General features: G+C 44.7%; 1 protein-coding gene across 4 annotated transcripts in view; it reads left to right on the plus strand.

Moving 5' to 3' along the window:
- The window catches only part of Fras1 (Fraser extracellular matrix complex subunit 1), a 410,957-nt gene that overhangs the window by 382,164 nt on the left and 12,722 nt on the right, over positions 1 to 16,071 (plus strand). For all 4 annotated transcript variants that reach the window (XM_006534873.4, NM_175473.3, XM_017320847.2 and 1 more), the window contains 8 exons: positions 2,109 to 2,296; positions 3,516 to 3,791; positions 6,548 to 6,780; positions 8,906 to 9,066; positions 12,337 to 12,551; positions 13,566 to 13,716; positions 14,701 to 14,808; positions 15,632 to 15,791. In XM_006534873.4, coding sequence (XP_006534936.1) covers positions 2,109 to 2,296; positions 3,516 to 3,791; positions 6,548 to 6,780; positions 8,906 to 9,066; positions 12,337 to 12,551; positions 13,566 to 13,716; positions 14,701 to 14,808; positions 15,632 to 15,791 — 1,492 coding nt within the window. The remainder of the gene's footprint in view (positions 1 to 2,108; positions 2,297 to 3,515; positions 3,792 to 6,547; positions 6,781 to 8,905; positions 9,067 to 12,336; positions 12,552 to 13,565; positions 13,717 to 14,700; positions 14,809 to 15,631; positions 15,792 to 16,071) is intronic.

Consider the following 16,071-nt stretch of genomic DNA (forward strand, 5'->3'; position numbering starts at 1 on the left):
GAGATCCACCTGCCTCTGCCTCCCAGAGGTGAAGTCTTATAATTGAATAGAGGTTTATGGTGTAATATTGAATTAAAATATAATACTTTCAATGATTTAAGGAATTTACTAAATATGTATTTGAGGTTGCAGATAACCTTTTGGCTAGTTTAAAAAACAAATACACCGATCCACAGAACACATTGAGCATTTGGGTTTGTGTGAAAGGATTTTTGTTAACCTGTTATTTAGTTGAATAAAAACAACACTTGATTTTAAATACACATACAACATATATACATACACCATGCAATGCATGGTAGAAAATGCTGTGCTGGGCCCTTTAGGGCTTACTGAAATATGAAAGACACAAACCCAATGTACAAATGGTTTTAGATCTACTGGGATACAGGATAGCCAGTTACAAGCTTCCAAAAACATTTTACTCTGAGACAAAAATGGTGATGGGTTTAGGAAGAGGGAAAAATCAGAACTGAGTCACAACCAGCAGCTTGACTGTCTGATGTATTGATTTGATAAAGCAGTGCTTCTTAACCTGTGGGTCACGACCTTTTGCAGTTTGAGTGACCCTTTCACAGGGGTCACCTGAGACCATCTGCATATCAGATATTTACGTTATGATTCATAACAGCAAAATTACAGTTATGAACTATCAAGCCATGTAATCTTATGGTTGATGAGGAGCTATATTAAAGGGTCACAGCATTAGGAAAGTTGAGAACCACTGTGGTAGGGGAAATGGACCAGGCAGATGGCAAGTTGAATTGTATGCTTGTTGTTGTTTTAATAGAACATAGTCGGGGGCGGGAGATGTTAAGTGGCTGCTGTAAATCCTGGTACCATTCGAAATGTAACCAGCAAGGGATCACTGTTCACATTTTTTCAGAGACATCTTGACAAGTAGATGGAGAATCTTAGAGACTCAGAATAGAGGTCCCTACATCTCTGACATCTCACAGGAACGTTAAAGGGCGTTCTGTTCTGTCTTAGTTATAGTTACTACTGCTATGATGAAACACAGGACCAGAAGCAAGCTGGGGAGGAAAGGGTTTATTTGGCTTACACATACACACCATAGTCCATCACTGGAGGAAGTCAGAGCAGGGACTGAAACAGGGCTGGAACTGATGCACAGGTCATGGAGGGGTGCTGCTTACTGGCTTTCTCCCCATGGCTTGCTCAGCCTGCTTTTTTATAGAACCCAGGACCACCAGCCCAAGGGTGGCTCCACCTTCAATGGGCTCCATCAGTCACTAACTAAGAAAATGAACTACAGGCTTGCCTGAAGTCAGATCTTTGGAGGCATTTTCTCAACTGAGGCTTTCTCCTCTCCAAAGACTTTAGCTTGTGTCAAGTTGACATAAAACCAGCCAACACAAGTTCCATCCCTGGCATGTCTATTAGGTATCTTCTGGAAGGATAGCTCCAGTCTTCCACATCTGTTTCATTTCTCCTTCAAGCATCCTTACTCTTTGTTTTTTTCTGTTTAAGGTTTGGACGAGCATGAACCAGATGTGAGAAGGAGGAGAGGAGAGACCCTTACTGCCATGCACTTTATAAGAGATGGAGTGAATGTCTAAAGCCTCTGCCTGCTTCCTCCCAGCATCTCACTCCCTGTTATTATCTTTCCAAAGCCTGGTCCGATAAGCAGCCTTTTAGCCTTTGTCTCTTAGGGCACAGCTTGAAGGGCATTTGTGTGCATGCTCTCGAAGCCACATGAGAGAGAGAGAGAGAGAGAGAGAGAGAGAGAGAGCAAAGAGGGAAGAAAACTTAAGCAAAAAGAGAAAAAAATTGTAAACAGGATGAAGTGTACTTCGGATCATAGATTTTTATTACAGCCAGCCTGAGTCAGGCAGGGGCCATTAATCCTTGTATGGTGTCGAATAGCAAATCTGCAGTGCCAAGTCTCAACCACAGGTAGACTTTGGTCTGTAGAAGAGATTCTTCACTCGAGACAGGTCTGCTGTGATTAGCAGTCATTGTACTTATGAGAACCCCTTGAAAGGACGGGGCATAATTTAATGTGATGTCCAAGCTGTGTCAACCTATACTCTCTCGAGTGTTCCCCTGACGAGGCGTTTGCTCTTCTTGTTCTGTCCTTGCTGAAGGCGTTGATCATATCTTCTTCAAAGTCGAGATCCTGTCCAATGAGGACCGAGAATGGCATGAGTCCTTTTCTCTAGTCCTTGGCCCGGATGATCTGGTGGAAGCCGTACTTGGAGACGTGACGACTGCTACAGTGACCATTCTAGACCAGGAGGCAGCAGGGAGTCTCATACTGCCAGCGCCACCCATTGTAAGTTTGCTTGATCCAAAGGATGGCTGGTGTTGTGTCTCAGTGGCCAGTAGATGAGAACTGGAGACAAGAAGGATCCCAATGTGCCACTTCTTGGTTCCTCTTGACGCTCAGCCAGGAGCATCTCTCCTCCCACTTCCCCCTACAGAGGACACTGGGCCATGTATAGAGACATTTCTCCTTGGTAAATCTCTCACACAGTGTCCTGTGACCATCTAGTAGGTAGGATCTGCAGATTCTGTGAACCCCCTTCAATGCACAACATGGCCCCCAACAACAAAAAGCAGTTATTTGGTACAAATGCTAACAGCACTAAAGGTAGAGGAGCTCACTCCTGGTGTGTGACCAGGCTATTTCCACAGTGATCTGACAGCGAAAGTGCAGTTCAGTTGACCACCATATTGCTTTGATGGGAAGAGCAAGAGAGCAATGCTACTACACATCTAATATCCTGCATACTTACCGCACATAGGACTTATGTGCAGAGATGTGGATTATGTTTCTCAGTTTGGGAGACACTGAATGAATGCAATGACCTTACCATTAAGAGAACATGCCTGCCGGGCGTGGTGGCGCATGCCTTTAATCCCAGCACTCGGGAGGCAGAGGCAGATGGATTTCTGAGTTCGAGGCCGGCCTGGTCTACAAAGTGAGTTCCAGGACAGCCAGGGCTACAAAGAGAAATCCTGTCTTGAAAAACCAGAAGGAGGAGGAGGAGGAGGAGAAGGAGAAGAAGAAGAAAATGCCCAAAGGTCACCAGTAGATACGGAATCCGTGACTCCAGTAATCAGCCCTGCATTCCTAACTTTAAGTCTCTTAAGTATTAGCAGATATGACTATTTCAAAATTTATCTCTAACTTGATTATGAAACCTTTTTATTTTTCCTATTTTGGGCAAGTGTGCCTCTACGCACCATTAACAATTTAATGCACCTCTAAATTAGCAGCTGCCATTAGTAACAGAATTTGGATTTCAAAGAAAATAGAGTCTGTTTTCACATCAGGGATAAGGCGCTGGTTTCAGAGTGCAGTATGTAGCATAATAAAGCTTCTGACAGGATCTCCTCCACTCATGGCGTCTTTGCCTGGCAAAGAACTACACAGTTTCCAGTTTGTCACCACAGGATCCCTATGAAGAGGCTCTGGGGGTCTTAGGGAAGGATGTAGTAGTCCCTTTGTGTTCCTCAGCCCAGCCTGAAGCTCTGCTGCTTTTTCCTAGGTAGTCACTCTTGCTGACTATGACCACGTGGAAGAGCTGGCAAAGGAAGGTGTCAAGAAAGCCCCGTCTCCAGGCTACCCACTAGTCTGTGTCACACCCTGTGACCCACGCTACCCCAGGTATGCTGTCATGAAGGAACGGTGCAGCGAGGCTGGTATCAACCAAACATCTGTGCAGTTCAGCTGGGAAGTGGCTGCGCCCACCGATGGCAATGGGGCTCGGTCTCCCTTTGAGACCATCACGGATAACACACCATTCACCAGCGTCAACCACAAGGTGAGTCTGGCAGATGCCCTTAGGAGGCAAAGAGCTGGCGTTGCTCTAGTCTGTCATATTCCGTGAGGTCTGTGCATGGCATTTGGAATAAAACAAATAATAATTGGTTAGAAATAATATTAGATGTTAGAAAAAGTAACATGGTGTACTAGTTAGAAACTAAGCAGTTATCTGTTGGCATCTTTACAAACTCCGAGTCTGACTGCCTTTCAGTCACTTAATATAGAGGAGCTCTTTGACCTCTCTCAGGCACTTGATCTGTAAAATAATATGTCTCCCATTCAGCCACTTGACAGAATTACTGACAAATGTGGTTTATAAATGCTTAAGCAAGTCCAGGATTCCAGGCGGGTACCATTGAGCAATTCCTTTTTATGTATTTTTTAATCATTCAGTAAGTATCTGGGTATGAACTTCTTGAGGACATGGATTCAGATTTCTACCACAGTCACAAATCTTCAAATAACCAGCAGTTGAATGGCACACAGTAGGGAGTGAATTTTAAACAGAGGGATAGACTGCTTACTGGGTGGTCTGTGCTTTGCAAAACCGTTTGGGAAGACATGAAAGGAACTCCTGGGGCAGTTGGGGTTTTTTATTTTGTTTTGTTTTGTTTTTCCAAGAGCAGATCCACAACCTCACCTTCCACCAGAGAGCTGTGACTACTGATGTTGGTCCACTCTTGGGAGAAGTGCCCCAGAGCAGATTTCCTCATACAACAATAATGTCAGCGGTTTTCTGAAAGAGACATCAAGGCAGTCAAGGCTCAGGCTCAACAACAGGCTCTAGCTCTCAAGCACACTTTCCTAACTAGTTCAGGCCTTACTTTCAGACTATACTCTTTGACGCGTCTAATAGAACAGGGTCACTTGTAGCCCTTGCCTTTGACACAACTTGCTCACAAAGGCTGGGAAATCCATCCTTTTGCAATGTAGTACAAATTTAAATGGCCTTCTGTATTACTAAAAGCATCACAGCTGGAGAGATGCTTATTAGATTGAGCTCTTGCTGCACACGCATGAGAACCGGAGTTCGAATCCCAAGAACACACATAAAACTGGACATCGTAGTACATCATTTCGGTGATCCTGTGCTAAGGTGGGAGGTAAAAACAAAAGATTCCCTGGAAGCTTGCAATCCTGGGGTGTGCAGGGCAGAAGCAAACAACAGAGGTACCAAGAACCGAGAACCCAAGATGTCAGTACACCCGCACGCTTGCACACACATGCACACACATACATGCACGCACAGAGAGAGAGACAGACAGACATAAAAACCTTTAGAGCAAGACTTAACAGCTTATTATATTGTAAGTATCTAATTCCATTTCAACAGAACCTTATATTTGAGCCAAAAAAATATTTTTTTTTAAAAATAGGTACTAAACTTCCAGCACTGTGACTCTAACTTCTCCTGCGATGAACTGGTGACTAACACTCTTTCCCCGGTTTCCTTTGCTTTATGTTCATTTCTTCAATTATTTACTTAGTACCATCGTGTTTATGCATTTTTGTAACATGCCTAACATCCCTCCTAGACTAAGTCCATTCATAAATAAATAAAGAGGTGGCAGCTAATTAAAAAAAGTTTAATGGGGAAATCTTCTTTAATTTTTAATGGACTTCAATGAAAATTGTTTCCATGGGAGGAATTTCTACATTTATGTGATCGCTTTGTGGGAGGTCTAAGGCACATAGAACTACTAATTAATTTTCCTGAACTGTACTAGCTGTGGACGCCCAGAGCACCTGACATGTCCAGGTGACAGGGACCGATATTGCCTCTCAGCTGTCCTTACTCCTCTTGCTCCTGCACGTCTGGAAATGCAAAGGGATATGGAGAAAGACTGTCAAAGGCCAAGGGGTGTCAGAGGCTGGGTTGGGTTCTCTGCCTCAAGCACACAGACCTCTGCAAGGTTGTTGGGAGCGGTGGCAATCTCTCTGCTTGTTACTCAGGAAGGGCTCACTGCCTGGCACAAAAGCCAGGATGCTGTCAGCAGATTTCTACAAAAAGATGAACCTTTATTGAGCATCTGACTGACAAAGATCAGGAACTAACCCTTCCAGACAGTCTCCATGATCAGCCAGTAGTGAGAGAACGTCTGGTAGCGGGAAGGAGAAAAGTTACTAACGCGGGGATGACAAGAGGGGAATGTGTGTTTCTTTGGGAGGCAAGCTACAGTCTGCACAGGAGATTTTAAAGGTTAGGACATCACTGGCCAGACATCTCAACCTCTTCCTTACACGCTTGAAAGGCTGATTTCAAACCAGCAAAGTCATTAGGAAAAGGAGTGGAGGCTTTTTCCTGAAGACAAGACATCATGTCTCAGGTGTCTAGGCCTTAACCTCATTGCAGCCCATTCTCTGCAACAGAAGCCTGGTTGAGGCCAATGAGTCTGGCTGGAAGATGTGAGAAACAGTTATGTCACCTTATACTAAACCTCAAGTCTAAAGAGAGCAACAGATGCAGTTACTGTAGACTGTCTTCGGGCACTTGCTTCCTCTTTTGTGTGTGTTTTCTATCTCATTGCATCAGACTACAAGGATTTACTGCTCTGACCCTAGGGCCTGGTTCATGGTGGATACCATTGACCAAATGATAAATGAAAAGATAGATGGATGAATGCATGGATGCATGGATGGATGGATGGCCTCCATAGCTAGCTTTGTAACAGAGCTTGCTGTACCCTACCCATGAGATATAAAGATGTGTGCATGCATTATATTCCTACCTGTGATATTTTATTTTTCCTATAGGTCCTAGACAGCATTTATTTCAGCCGGAGGTTCCATGTGCGTTGTGTGGCCAAGGCTGTGGACAAGGTGGGCCATGTAGGGACCCCCTTGAGGAGCAATGTTGTTACCATTGGAACAGACAGTGCTATCTGTCACACCCCAGTCGTGGCTGGGACAGCTCGAGGCTTCCAGGCACAGTCCTTCATTGCGACCTTGAAGTACCTGGACGTCAAACACAAAGAACATCCAAACAGGTCAGGCAATGACTTCCTTCTGGAGTGGATTTCAACTATCCTTATGTGTTTTCCAACTGGGGCAGATGAGTGAAAGATGCTTCTGCAAAATTGAATAGTGGTAATTAAAGCTTCAGAAGAAAAGCCTTCTTCAAAGGCCCCTTGAGGTCTGGCCCCCTCACCTGTCTTCCTAGGTTCATTTATCTCAGCTGCATTTCACCTGCCATAACATCTGCAGAGAATCACTTTACTCTCCAAGGACTTCAGACTCTTGGTTTGTGCTCAAGAGCTTCAACTCTACTTGTGATACTTAAGTCCTCTTGTTCAATAGCAGGCCACCCACAGCCTCTCTTCTAGAAACACTTTTGACACATCCTCCAACTTGACTTAGAGGTTCCTCTGATGGCCATCTATGCCTCCTTCAGCGAGGGATCGTTCTTGGTTAATGTGGTGTGGTAGCTGGTAGAAATCTTGAGGGAAGGAATCAGGACTGTTGGTTCTGTATCTGCTCCCTCTACTTCAGGGCTTCTAGTCCTGGTGACTCACTTGCTGAATAGATGCTGAACTAATGAGGAATAACACTCATAACTACAAGTCGCTGGACTTATTTTTTTTTCCTCAGCCACAGTGATTTTAATTCCATTCTTTTGCATAGCAGAAGAGATGTCGCCCATGTCATACATATTCATTAAGCTTCATAGAATTTAAGCACTTACCTTTGTGAACATCTGAGCGGGTCCAAGCATATGCAAATCTCTCTTCTTTCCAAAAGAATACAGTTTATTTTTGTTAAGCAGCAGAACAGGGCAGCACTGACCCTTTCCTTGGTCAAGAGCCATGTTCTTTACACCCCAAGTCTGGATTCCCCTAAAAATAATGAGCTTACAGACAAGCTTTAGGAACCCAAAGCCCACTCCCACTAAGCTTTGTGAAAATTTAAACTTGTGCAATGAAAACAAATGCAGCCCATAAGCACAGCTCTGCTTGCGTCCCGGACTTGAGCCGATATTTATTAAGTTCATATTTTATTTTGAGTTGTATTCTACATGCACTGCAGGGATGAAAGCAATGAAGGAAATGGCCCTTGTCCTCAGAGTGCGGAGGAGAGATAAGCAGTCTCTAAACATACGAGAAATAGCAGCCAGGATAAATAAGTTACAGACAGCCTGGGACAAAGGCTTCCAGGGCTGAGGACCGGAGACAGAGGGAAAGGTTGCTGCAGAATGAGGGCGGTCAGCGTGGACTGCAAGGTGTTCGGGGGACTTGAGAGGAGAGACGCAAGAGATGGCTGTTTTTAGATGGAGAGAGACATAGTGGTTAGTAGGGTAGAAACTGACCTGAAAATTTAAGAATTCAACCATTTCTTTCATTATTCTATTATTAAAATAAATGCTTAGAAGCATGCATGCAAGCTGTGGTGGTGGCTCAGTGGCTAAAGCCCTCAACACACAAGTGTAAGGACACAAGAGTTCAGATCCTCAGAATCCGTGTAAAAAACTGAGCGGTTGTTGAAGTCACTTGTAATCCCAGCTCTCAGACAAAGACTGTTCCACCAGGGCAACCTGGCTAGCCAAAACTGCTAGAACCGGTGAGCTTCCTGGCTCAGCAAGAGACCCTGCCTTGAAGCAGAGTGACATCCAGGCCGAGACCTGATGTCACCTCCAGCATCCTCAAGGTCACAGGAAGGCACATGTGCATGTGCACCCACACACATGCAAACATGTGTACATACATTATACGTACACACACTCAGAAGCATATAACCATGTCAGCCCTCGGTATGCATGGAGACAGAGTGGGGACAGCTGCTGCACTGGTCACTAACTAAGCCTTAGCTCCTAAAGAGACAAGGGTGCCACTCAGCGCAAATGAGCTTTAATTTGAGAGTGTGATGTTACAGTTTCCTGTATGGGGGGAGGGGCGAACCCTGTACTTCCCGATTGCCATGGAGTCTTGAGTGTCCATTAGGAGTGAAAGCAGCCCTCCATGTGTGTCTAGCCCCTCATGTTCAGGTATAAATCCTTCATGGAAACCTCAAGGGAGGAAAAGGATTGCTAACATTCACCGGCAAAGACAAACGAGTGCGCTCAGGTGGCGGCTCCTGCCCATCCTGTGGACCTGAACCCTTGTCTGTCCTCTCCCCCAGAATCCACATCTCTGTGCAGATCCCTCACCAGGATGGAATGCTGCCCCTTATCTCAACCATGCCCCTGCACAACCTGCACTTCCTGTTGTCGGAGTCCATCTACAGACACCAGCATGTCTGCTCCAACCTCGTCACGGCGCAGGACCTGCGAGGCCTTGCAGGTGAGTCTGCCTATGTGTAACAGCTTTGAAGGTGGGGCTCGGTGGGGAGGGTTAGACTTTTCATGGTTTCTCACCCTCAGCTTCATATGCATTTATCCTTCTTCGGGAGCATCCACACACAGAGAGCCTAACTGAAGTCAACAGGAAAATGGGGGACTTTCGAATACAGTGAACTTAGACTCAGAGTCTGTTCTAAGCCCTTAGCTGTAGGGCAGTAGTTCTCAACCCTCCTAATGCTGCGACCCTTTAATGCAGTTCCATATGTTATGGTGACCCCCCAACCATAAAATTACTTCATTGCTACTTCAGAACTGTGATTTTGCTACTGTTGTGAATTGTAATGGAAATATCTGATATTTCTGATGGTCTTAGCTGACCCCTTATGAAAGGGTCATTTGACCCCCAGGTTGAGAACCAATGTTATAGACCTTAACAAAAGTGGATTGGCCTCTCTCAGCCACTGTGTTCTTATTTAGGATGTGAGAACAACGTGATGTTAAGTCTAAAATGCCTCCATGGTAAATATTAGTTACTGCCCCACCTATGGAGACCATTCTTAGTTGTGTGATTGCTCCCATGATAGCAGCATCTTTAGAAAGAGAAAACACAGATCTTAGAGGCTGAAGAATGGATGCTCTAGAAGTGGGAACTGAGATCATTTAGAGGACATGTTTTTCTGTAGAGGTCAACACCTACTTAAAGGAACGGGGAAGAAGCAGGATGGGGCAGAGTGACAAGCCCAAGAGCACTGCAGCCTATCCAAGAGAAATGCTGAAGAGACACCTCCTGCTCCTCCCCTTCTGCCCCTCCCCCCTTCTCCCTCCCCTTCCCCCTTCCCCCTCCCCCCTTCCCCTCTCCCCCTCCACTAGATGGGCCTGTCTCAGCAAGAGCTTGACCCCAGCTGAGCATGAGCAGCAGATGAGGACTCTTAAGAGTCCAACAGCTACAGACTGTGCATCTGTGTTCACCACAGTGGACATTTCACTCCACAAAAAGTCCTGTCCGTTTCCACTTACCTTGACAAGTGTGCATGCAATGCCTGTCATCCCCCTCCCCCTCCCCACTACTGTTCTTCGAATGAATTATTCAACAGTGGTTTTGAAGACAGAAATGCATTTATCTGCTCCTTCATATTCATTAAGTGTCATTTTTGGTAGTGGTGGTCTTTGTACAGTAGACTTAGAGCTCAAGATATTCTTAAACCATTGAACTACACATGAAAGTTTAATTGGCACACATACGTAGGCAAGAAAAGAAACTGTATGATTAAAAACTGAAAATCTCTATCTCTCCCTGCTTAAAACATCTAAATTTATCCCAGGCTAACTGAGGTCCTACTCTTGGTGGGACTAAGGGCAGGCTGCTGGTGGTGGGCATTCTGAGATGTTCTTAAACGGGCAGTGCCCCATTTAACCCCAGGCCACAGACAGCTCAGAATTGTCTCTTGCTGCCTCTCTGTCTCTTTTAAAACATGATGGCTACTTTTAGGACTATAAAAAATTATATTCAGGAGCCAGAAAGATGCTCAGAGGGGAAGGAGAGAGCTGACTCCCACAGGTTGTCCTCTGACCTCCATGACATGGTCTTAGACACACACACACACACACACACACACACACACACATACATACATACACACACATACACACACATACACACACATATACACATACAACATACACACACACACTCTAAAAATGTGAAAATTTTTATTATACTTCAAATGTCCTAAAATTGTATCAGCATTCAGCTGTCTTCTGTAATTTAGAACAGGTCACAGAATTTGATCTAATCATTTTGACCCATAGCGGGTGAAGGTTAGTCAGCCATCATTAGCAAGCTATCTACTAATTAAGATGGTTCCCCCACCTCAAGAGTTCAGAAACCATTGGAGGGAGGAAGAAAAGGAAGTTGGATGTTGCTTTGATGGCTTTCCATAAAAACCGAGTTTCACATTGGCCTTAAAAATAACTATTTTCATACGCGAGGGATCTATATAGTGCAGCAATTTCACAAAGACCAGAGGTGAGCCGCAGGATGCAGAGAAATGCCTGGAAACCCTGCCTTATTCATCCATGCTGCTGTGCTGTGTGGTCACCTTTTCTCCTGGGTACCTGGGTCTCTTAAAGGAGCAGTGCCCCATTTAACCCCAGGCAACAGACAGCTCACCCTTATATCTCCCTGCCTCTCTGTCTCTCTTCTCTTTCTCTCTGTCACTCTCTCACTTTCCTTCTCCCTGGGTATGTGTGAGTGTGTGTGTGTGTGTGGGGGGGGGATATCTTGTATACATGTTCATCTACATATGCGTGTTTGTAATGTATGTGTAGGACAAAGGTCAATTAAAGATGTCTTCCTCAGTCATTCTCCACTGTATTTTTTGAGATAGAATCTGCTCCTTAAGCCTGGAGCTTTCTGGCTGGCCAGTGAGTTTCAAGGATTCCTGTGTCTCTATGCTTCAGCACTGGGGACATGCATACAGACTTCCATAACTAGCTTTTTTCCCATAGGTGCTGGGCATCCGTAATCAGGCCCTTGTTGCAGTAGTTGATTAATCTGCTCCGAATAAAAGACACACACACACACACACACACACACACACACACACACACAGCCTTCTATTTTAATATGCCTTAAACAGCTCAATGATTGGGCCACTCCCAAACTTCAACTTTAACTTATGCCTCCCCTCTGCTACTGAGTTATGACTTACTAAAATCTATATTCCATCTTTGTTACCCTCGACCCATTTGGGGCTGGGGGCTGGGGCCGCTCTTCCCCGGCTCTTACATGATTGGTGTGCTCTCTCTTCTGCAGCTCTCAAGCCTGGATCTTACTCCTTTCCTGGCATGGTGATTCTCCTTTCTCCCTTGGTACCCTTACCTGCAAATCCAAAGTCTGGTCTCTGTCTCTCTGCCCAGCCATTGGCTGCCAGCAACTTGATTTACCGATCAGAACCAACTGGGGGATGGGGAGTGGGCAGGGACCCTCTGCATCTTACACACCCAAATAACAGATTGCAAGTGTTGGAGCAAATCCACAACAAACCTTCATGCATATTCTGTGAGGAACACTTTATCTGCTGACCATGACCTCCGCTCCCAACAGGCAGCTTGGCTCTTTATAAACTCTCCTCTTGACTTTACACTATACCGGGAGTCCATGGTAGATCCAGCCAGGGTCTCAGATGGACAGCCCAGCGACCTCCCCTCTACCCAGCCCCTGGCATGCTCAGACCAAGTCACTGCTTCTTGTGTCCTCCCTCCCATGCAGAGGCAGGGTTCCTGAATGACGCCGGTTTCCACAGTACTGCCCTGGGCCCTGGCTATGACCGCCCCTTCCAGTTTGACTCAAGTGTACGGGAGCCCAAAACCATCCAGCTCTACAGACACCTGAACCTAAAGAGCTGCGTGTGGACCTTTGATGCGTACTACGATATGACAGAGCTTATCGATGTGTGTGGGGGCTCCGTGACTGCTGACTTCCAGGTGGGTCCTCTGAGATATTGTGCTTGGGTGCCATGCCAACTCTGTTCTAGAAGTGCCTTGGTCAGCTAGATACCCGGTAGCTGTATTCAGCCAGGTAAGGGAATATTCTTTTTAAGATCCTTACCAAGGGTCTTGGCTGTACTGTAGTTGAAAGAGCGCTGAGGTCTTCTAAATCAAGGTGATGTATAAAACAATTATTGTAGCAAGTCCAAAACTCTAGTATCTGCTTCTTTAGATGGGTGTGGGATTCTTTTCACTGTGTATGCTTTGGAAAATGGAGGTTCACATTTGCTAATGGGGTTCTTTACATGAATATATTCTCTTCCCCCACTTGGAATGAATCAGAATCGCAGGTGGTACACCCCTCAAAATACAACTTTGGATTCCGAAACACCACTGGGAAGAGTCTGTTGTTTCAAACCTTCTGACTGTGTGCTTATTCCAAACTCACAACCCCTGCGAAAACAGATATGTGGGTAGGCATGCATGTGTGTGCGCATGTTTACACATTAAACATTCCTGATGACATAAGTGTTGCTAAGAAGACTCCAAAGGCTCACGAGAGCAGTTTTATAAGAGCACCAGAGAGACTAGGCGGTCTCTCGGGGACATTCATTCTCGAGCTCCACTCCAGTGTTTGGGCCTGTGTCTCAGTGAGAGCCAAAACGTGTTAGCTGTTTGGTTTTCACTTCAAAACATGTTTAGCCTTACTAAATGAGAGAATCTGTAGAAGGATTTTCATCCATTGCGTAGTCTCTTTAATTCAAATGTGTGCCCTAGTTCCTCTGGTTTTGTGTGCAGCACTGCCCCCTACTGGAGAAAGCTTCAAGGCAGCCGACATTTCTGTTTCTGTGGATGGATGGCACAAACCTGATGGTTCCTCCCCTAGAACATGAATGTTCTCTCTTCTCCATGAGTTTTCTTCCATTACAGATCTGGATATTACTTCATTATTTTCTCTCCTATCCTCCCAGGAAAGAAGTAAGCCTGTTTCTTGCACACTTTTGTTGACAGGTGAGAGATTCTGCCCAGTCGTTCCTGACGGTTCATGTGCCACTCTACGTGTCCTACATCTATGTGACAGCACCCAGGGGCTGGGCCTCCTTAGAGCACCACACTGAGATGGAATTCTCTTTCTTCTATGACACAGTTCTCTGGAGAACAGGTATGCCTGAGGACGTCCTAGCTCTTCTACCTCACATTAGATCATGATAAGCAATGAACTCTAATGGCAACGATATTCCTGTGGTCTTTTAGAAAAGCGGGAGGAGCTTTGACTGGAATCCAGAAAGAATCACAATCTGTTGTTCTTTTGTTTGTTTTGTTTTTTCCCATTTTCAAGGTCCTATACCCCAACACAACCCCAAAACCACTTCCCATTAGTTCCCCACCCTTTTCTGGAGGGACACCATCTGAGGGATCGATGCCGGAGTGTCATGAACATTCTTTAGACATGCTTTATCTCTAGTAATTGAAAATTACATCCTTTGTTCCCTTAAATGGCTTGGGCTCAGACCATCCTGTTTGGTTCATACTCCCTGTGGGAAAGTAGCTCACATTCTCCCACTGGAGCCAAATTACCACTTGGGCCTTTGGCTCATATCTGTTGTTGGTTGCTTAACTTTTGTTTTTCTCCTCCGTCGATTCCGTTTTATTTTAGGTCATCCTGAACCCAGTAGGCATGGTGCCTCTACTCATTGTGTTAAGTCCACACAGCTGACTTTCTAGAAGGTTCTCTATCATCTCCATTGGTTTGAGAATAAAATATATACATCAAAGCTTAGGACCCTGTTAGGTCCTAAAAGTAAAGGAAAAATATAGTATAGGAAGCTGAAGTTTTAGATCCACTATTTTCTGAAATAGGACATTCTCTGTTTCTTGGAAAAGTGGTACCCACATAGATAAAAAGCCCTGTGTATGGATAGTGGACCTAGAAAAAGATACAGAGCCACAAACAAGAGCTGCTGTACTGTTCGAATCGACATTCATGTCTGTAACCATGCTCGTGTGGATGTGGAAGTAAATCGCATTCACCTAGATACTTGGATCTCCTTGGAGATGCCCTTGGGACCGAGCCTAGGGTAGTCACTATCCAGAAGATGCTCTCCATACCCCGACTTTGACGTTTTCTGTGTGGTTGCTTATCCAGGGATCCAGACAGACAGCGTGCTCTCTGCAAGGCTTCAGATAATAAGGATCTACATTAGAGAGGATGGCCGTCTCGTCATTGAGTTCAAGACCCATGCCAAATTCAGAGGTAGCTTCAATGCATTATTTTCCTAAGTCTTAATTAAGAAATAATTCAAATATTCAGAAAAGTTGAAATATTAGAACAATGAAAAAGTCAATAGTGTTAGCATTTTACTTTCTATATATGAACACACACACATTCTTTTGGGTCACTGCTTTTCCCCAAACACTTCAACAGATGTCAACTAAGAATGAAGAAAACGCAATACCATTTCACATTCAGCAAACATAACAGAGACTAACAGTTCTTGTATAAATTACCATTTATCTCACAAATGCTTTTCCTACTTGCTTTATACTTCTTTATATTTACTTTATGTCTATATACATAAAGGAAAATAGACCCAACCAATTTATTTCCATCCAGGATAGTCCATCAACTTATCCACCTTAAACACTCACCCTGAACTTTAAGAATGATGATGTCTTGTTAAGTAAGCTTTACCTTTTCAGGGACATCTACACTTGTCCCCTTCCACCAAAGACTTGAATAGATCTAAATATGATTAGATCCAACATTGAATTTCTACTTGTAAAACATTACGACCCCAAAATGTGTCTGTTGAGTGTCATGTTTGGGTATAATCCGTGTCCATTTTCCCATAAATATCTGTAGGATTGTATAAGAGCTCAGCACATTTCCACGCGTGTTTACACATTATATATGATCATAATGGCCATTATAAGTAGGGTGGTGGGCTGGTATAAGATGCTACAGTGTCCCAAGCATTGTAAATTATATTCTAAAGGGCATGCATGCCCTTAATTCTTTGCTGTCCTTAAGCAGACACTGTAAACTCACAAATCAAGAGTGTTTCCCTCTGAAACAGGGCAGTTTGTGATAGAGCACCACACCCTCCCGGATGTGAAGTCTTTCATATTGACTCCAGACCACCTAGGAGGAATTCAGTTTGACCTGCAGCTCTTGTGGAGTGCTCAGACATTTGATTCTCCTCATCAACTCTGGCGAGCCACGAGCTCTTACAATCGGTAAATACCATGCTGGAAACTTCTGGGGCCTGACCTGAAAGGTTTTCAACTTCTTTCATGAGCTTGAAACATAGGCCCTTAAAGATTCTTCTAGAAGTTTCTGAATGTTCTCCTGTCTTTCATTTAACCTTGGGGGGGGGGGGAGTGTGGGGGTGTGGGGCTGGGGTTGCTACCTAGTAGCAAGTCAGTGATGGGCACAGAGACTTCTAGAGAATTTTGCGTCTTGACATAAGCATACTAAACCCCCAAACCCCCACCCCCCATGAGAATTTCTAGTGTT

The sequence above is a fragment of the Mus musculus genome, chromosome 5 (assembly GCF_000001635.26).
Source record: "Mus musculus strain C57BL/6J chromosome 5, GRCm38.p6 C57BL/6J".
NCBI classification, from domain to species: Eukaryota; Metazoa; Chordata; class Mammalia; order Rodentia; family Muridae; genus Mus; species Mus musculus.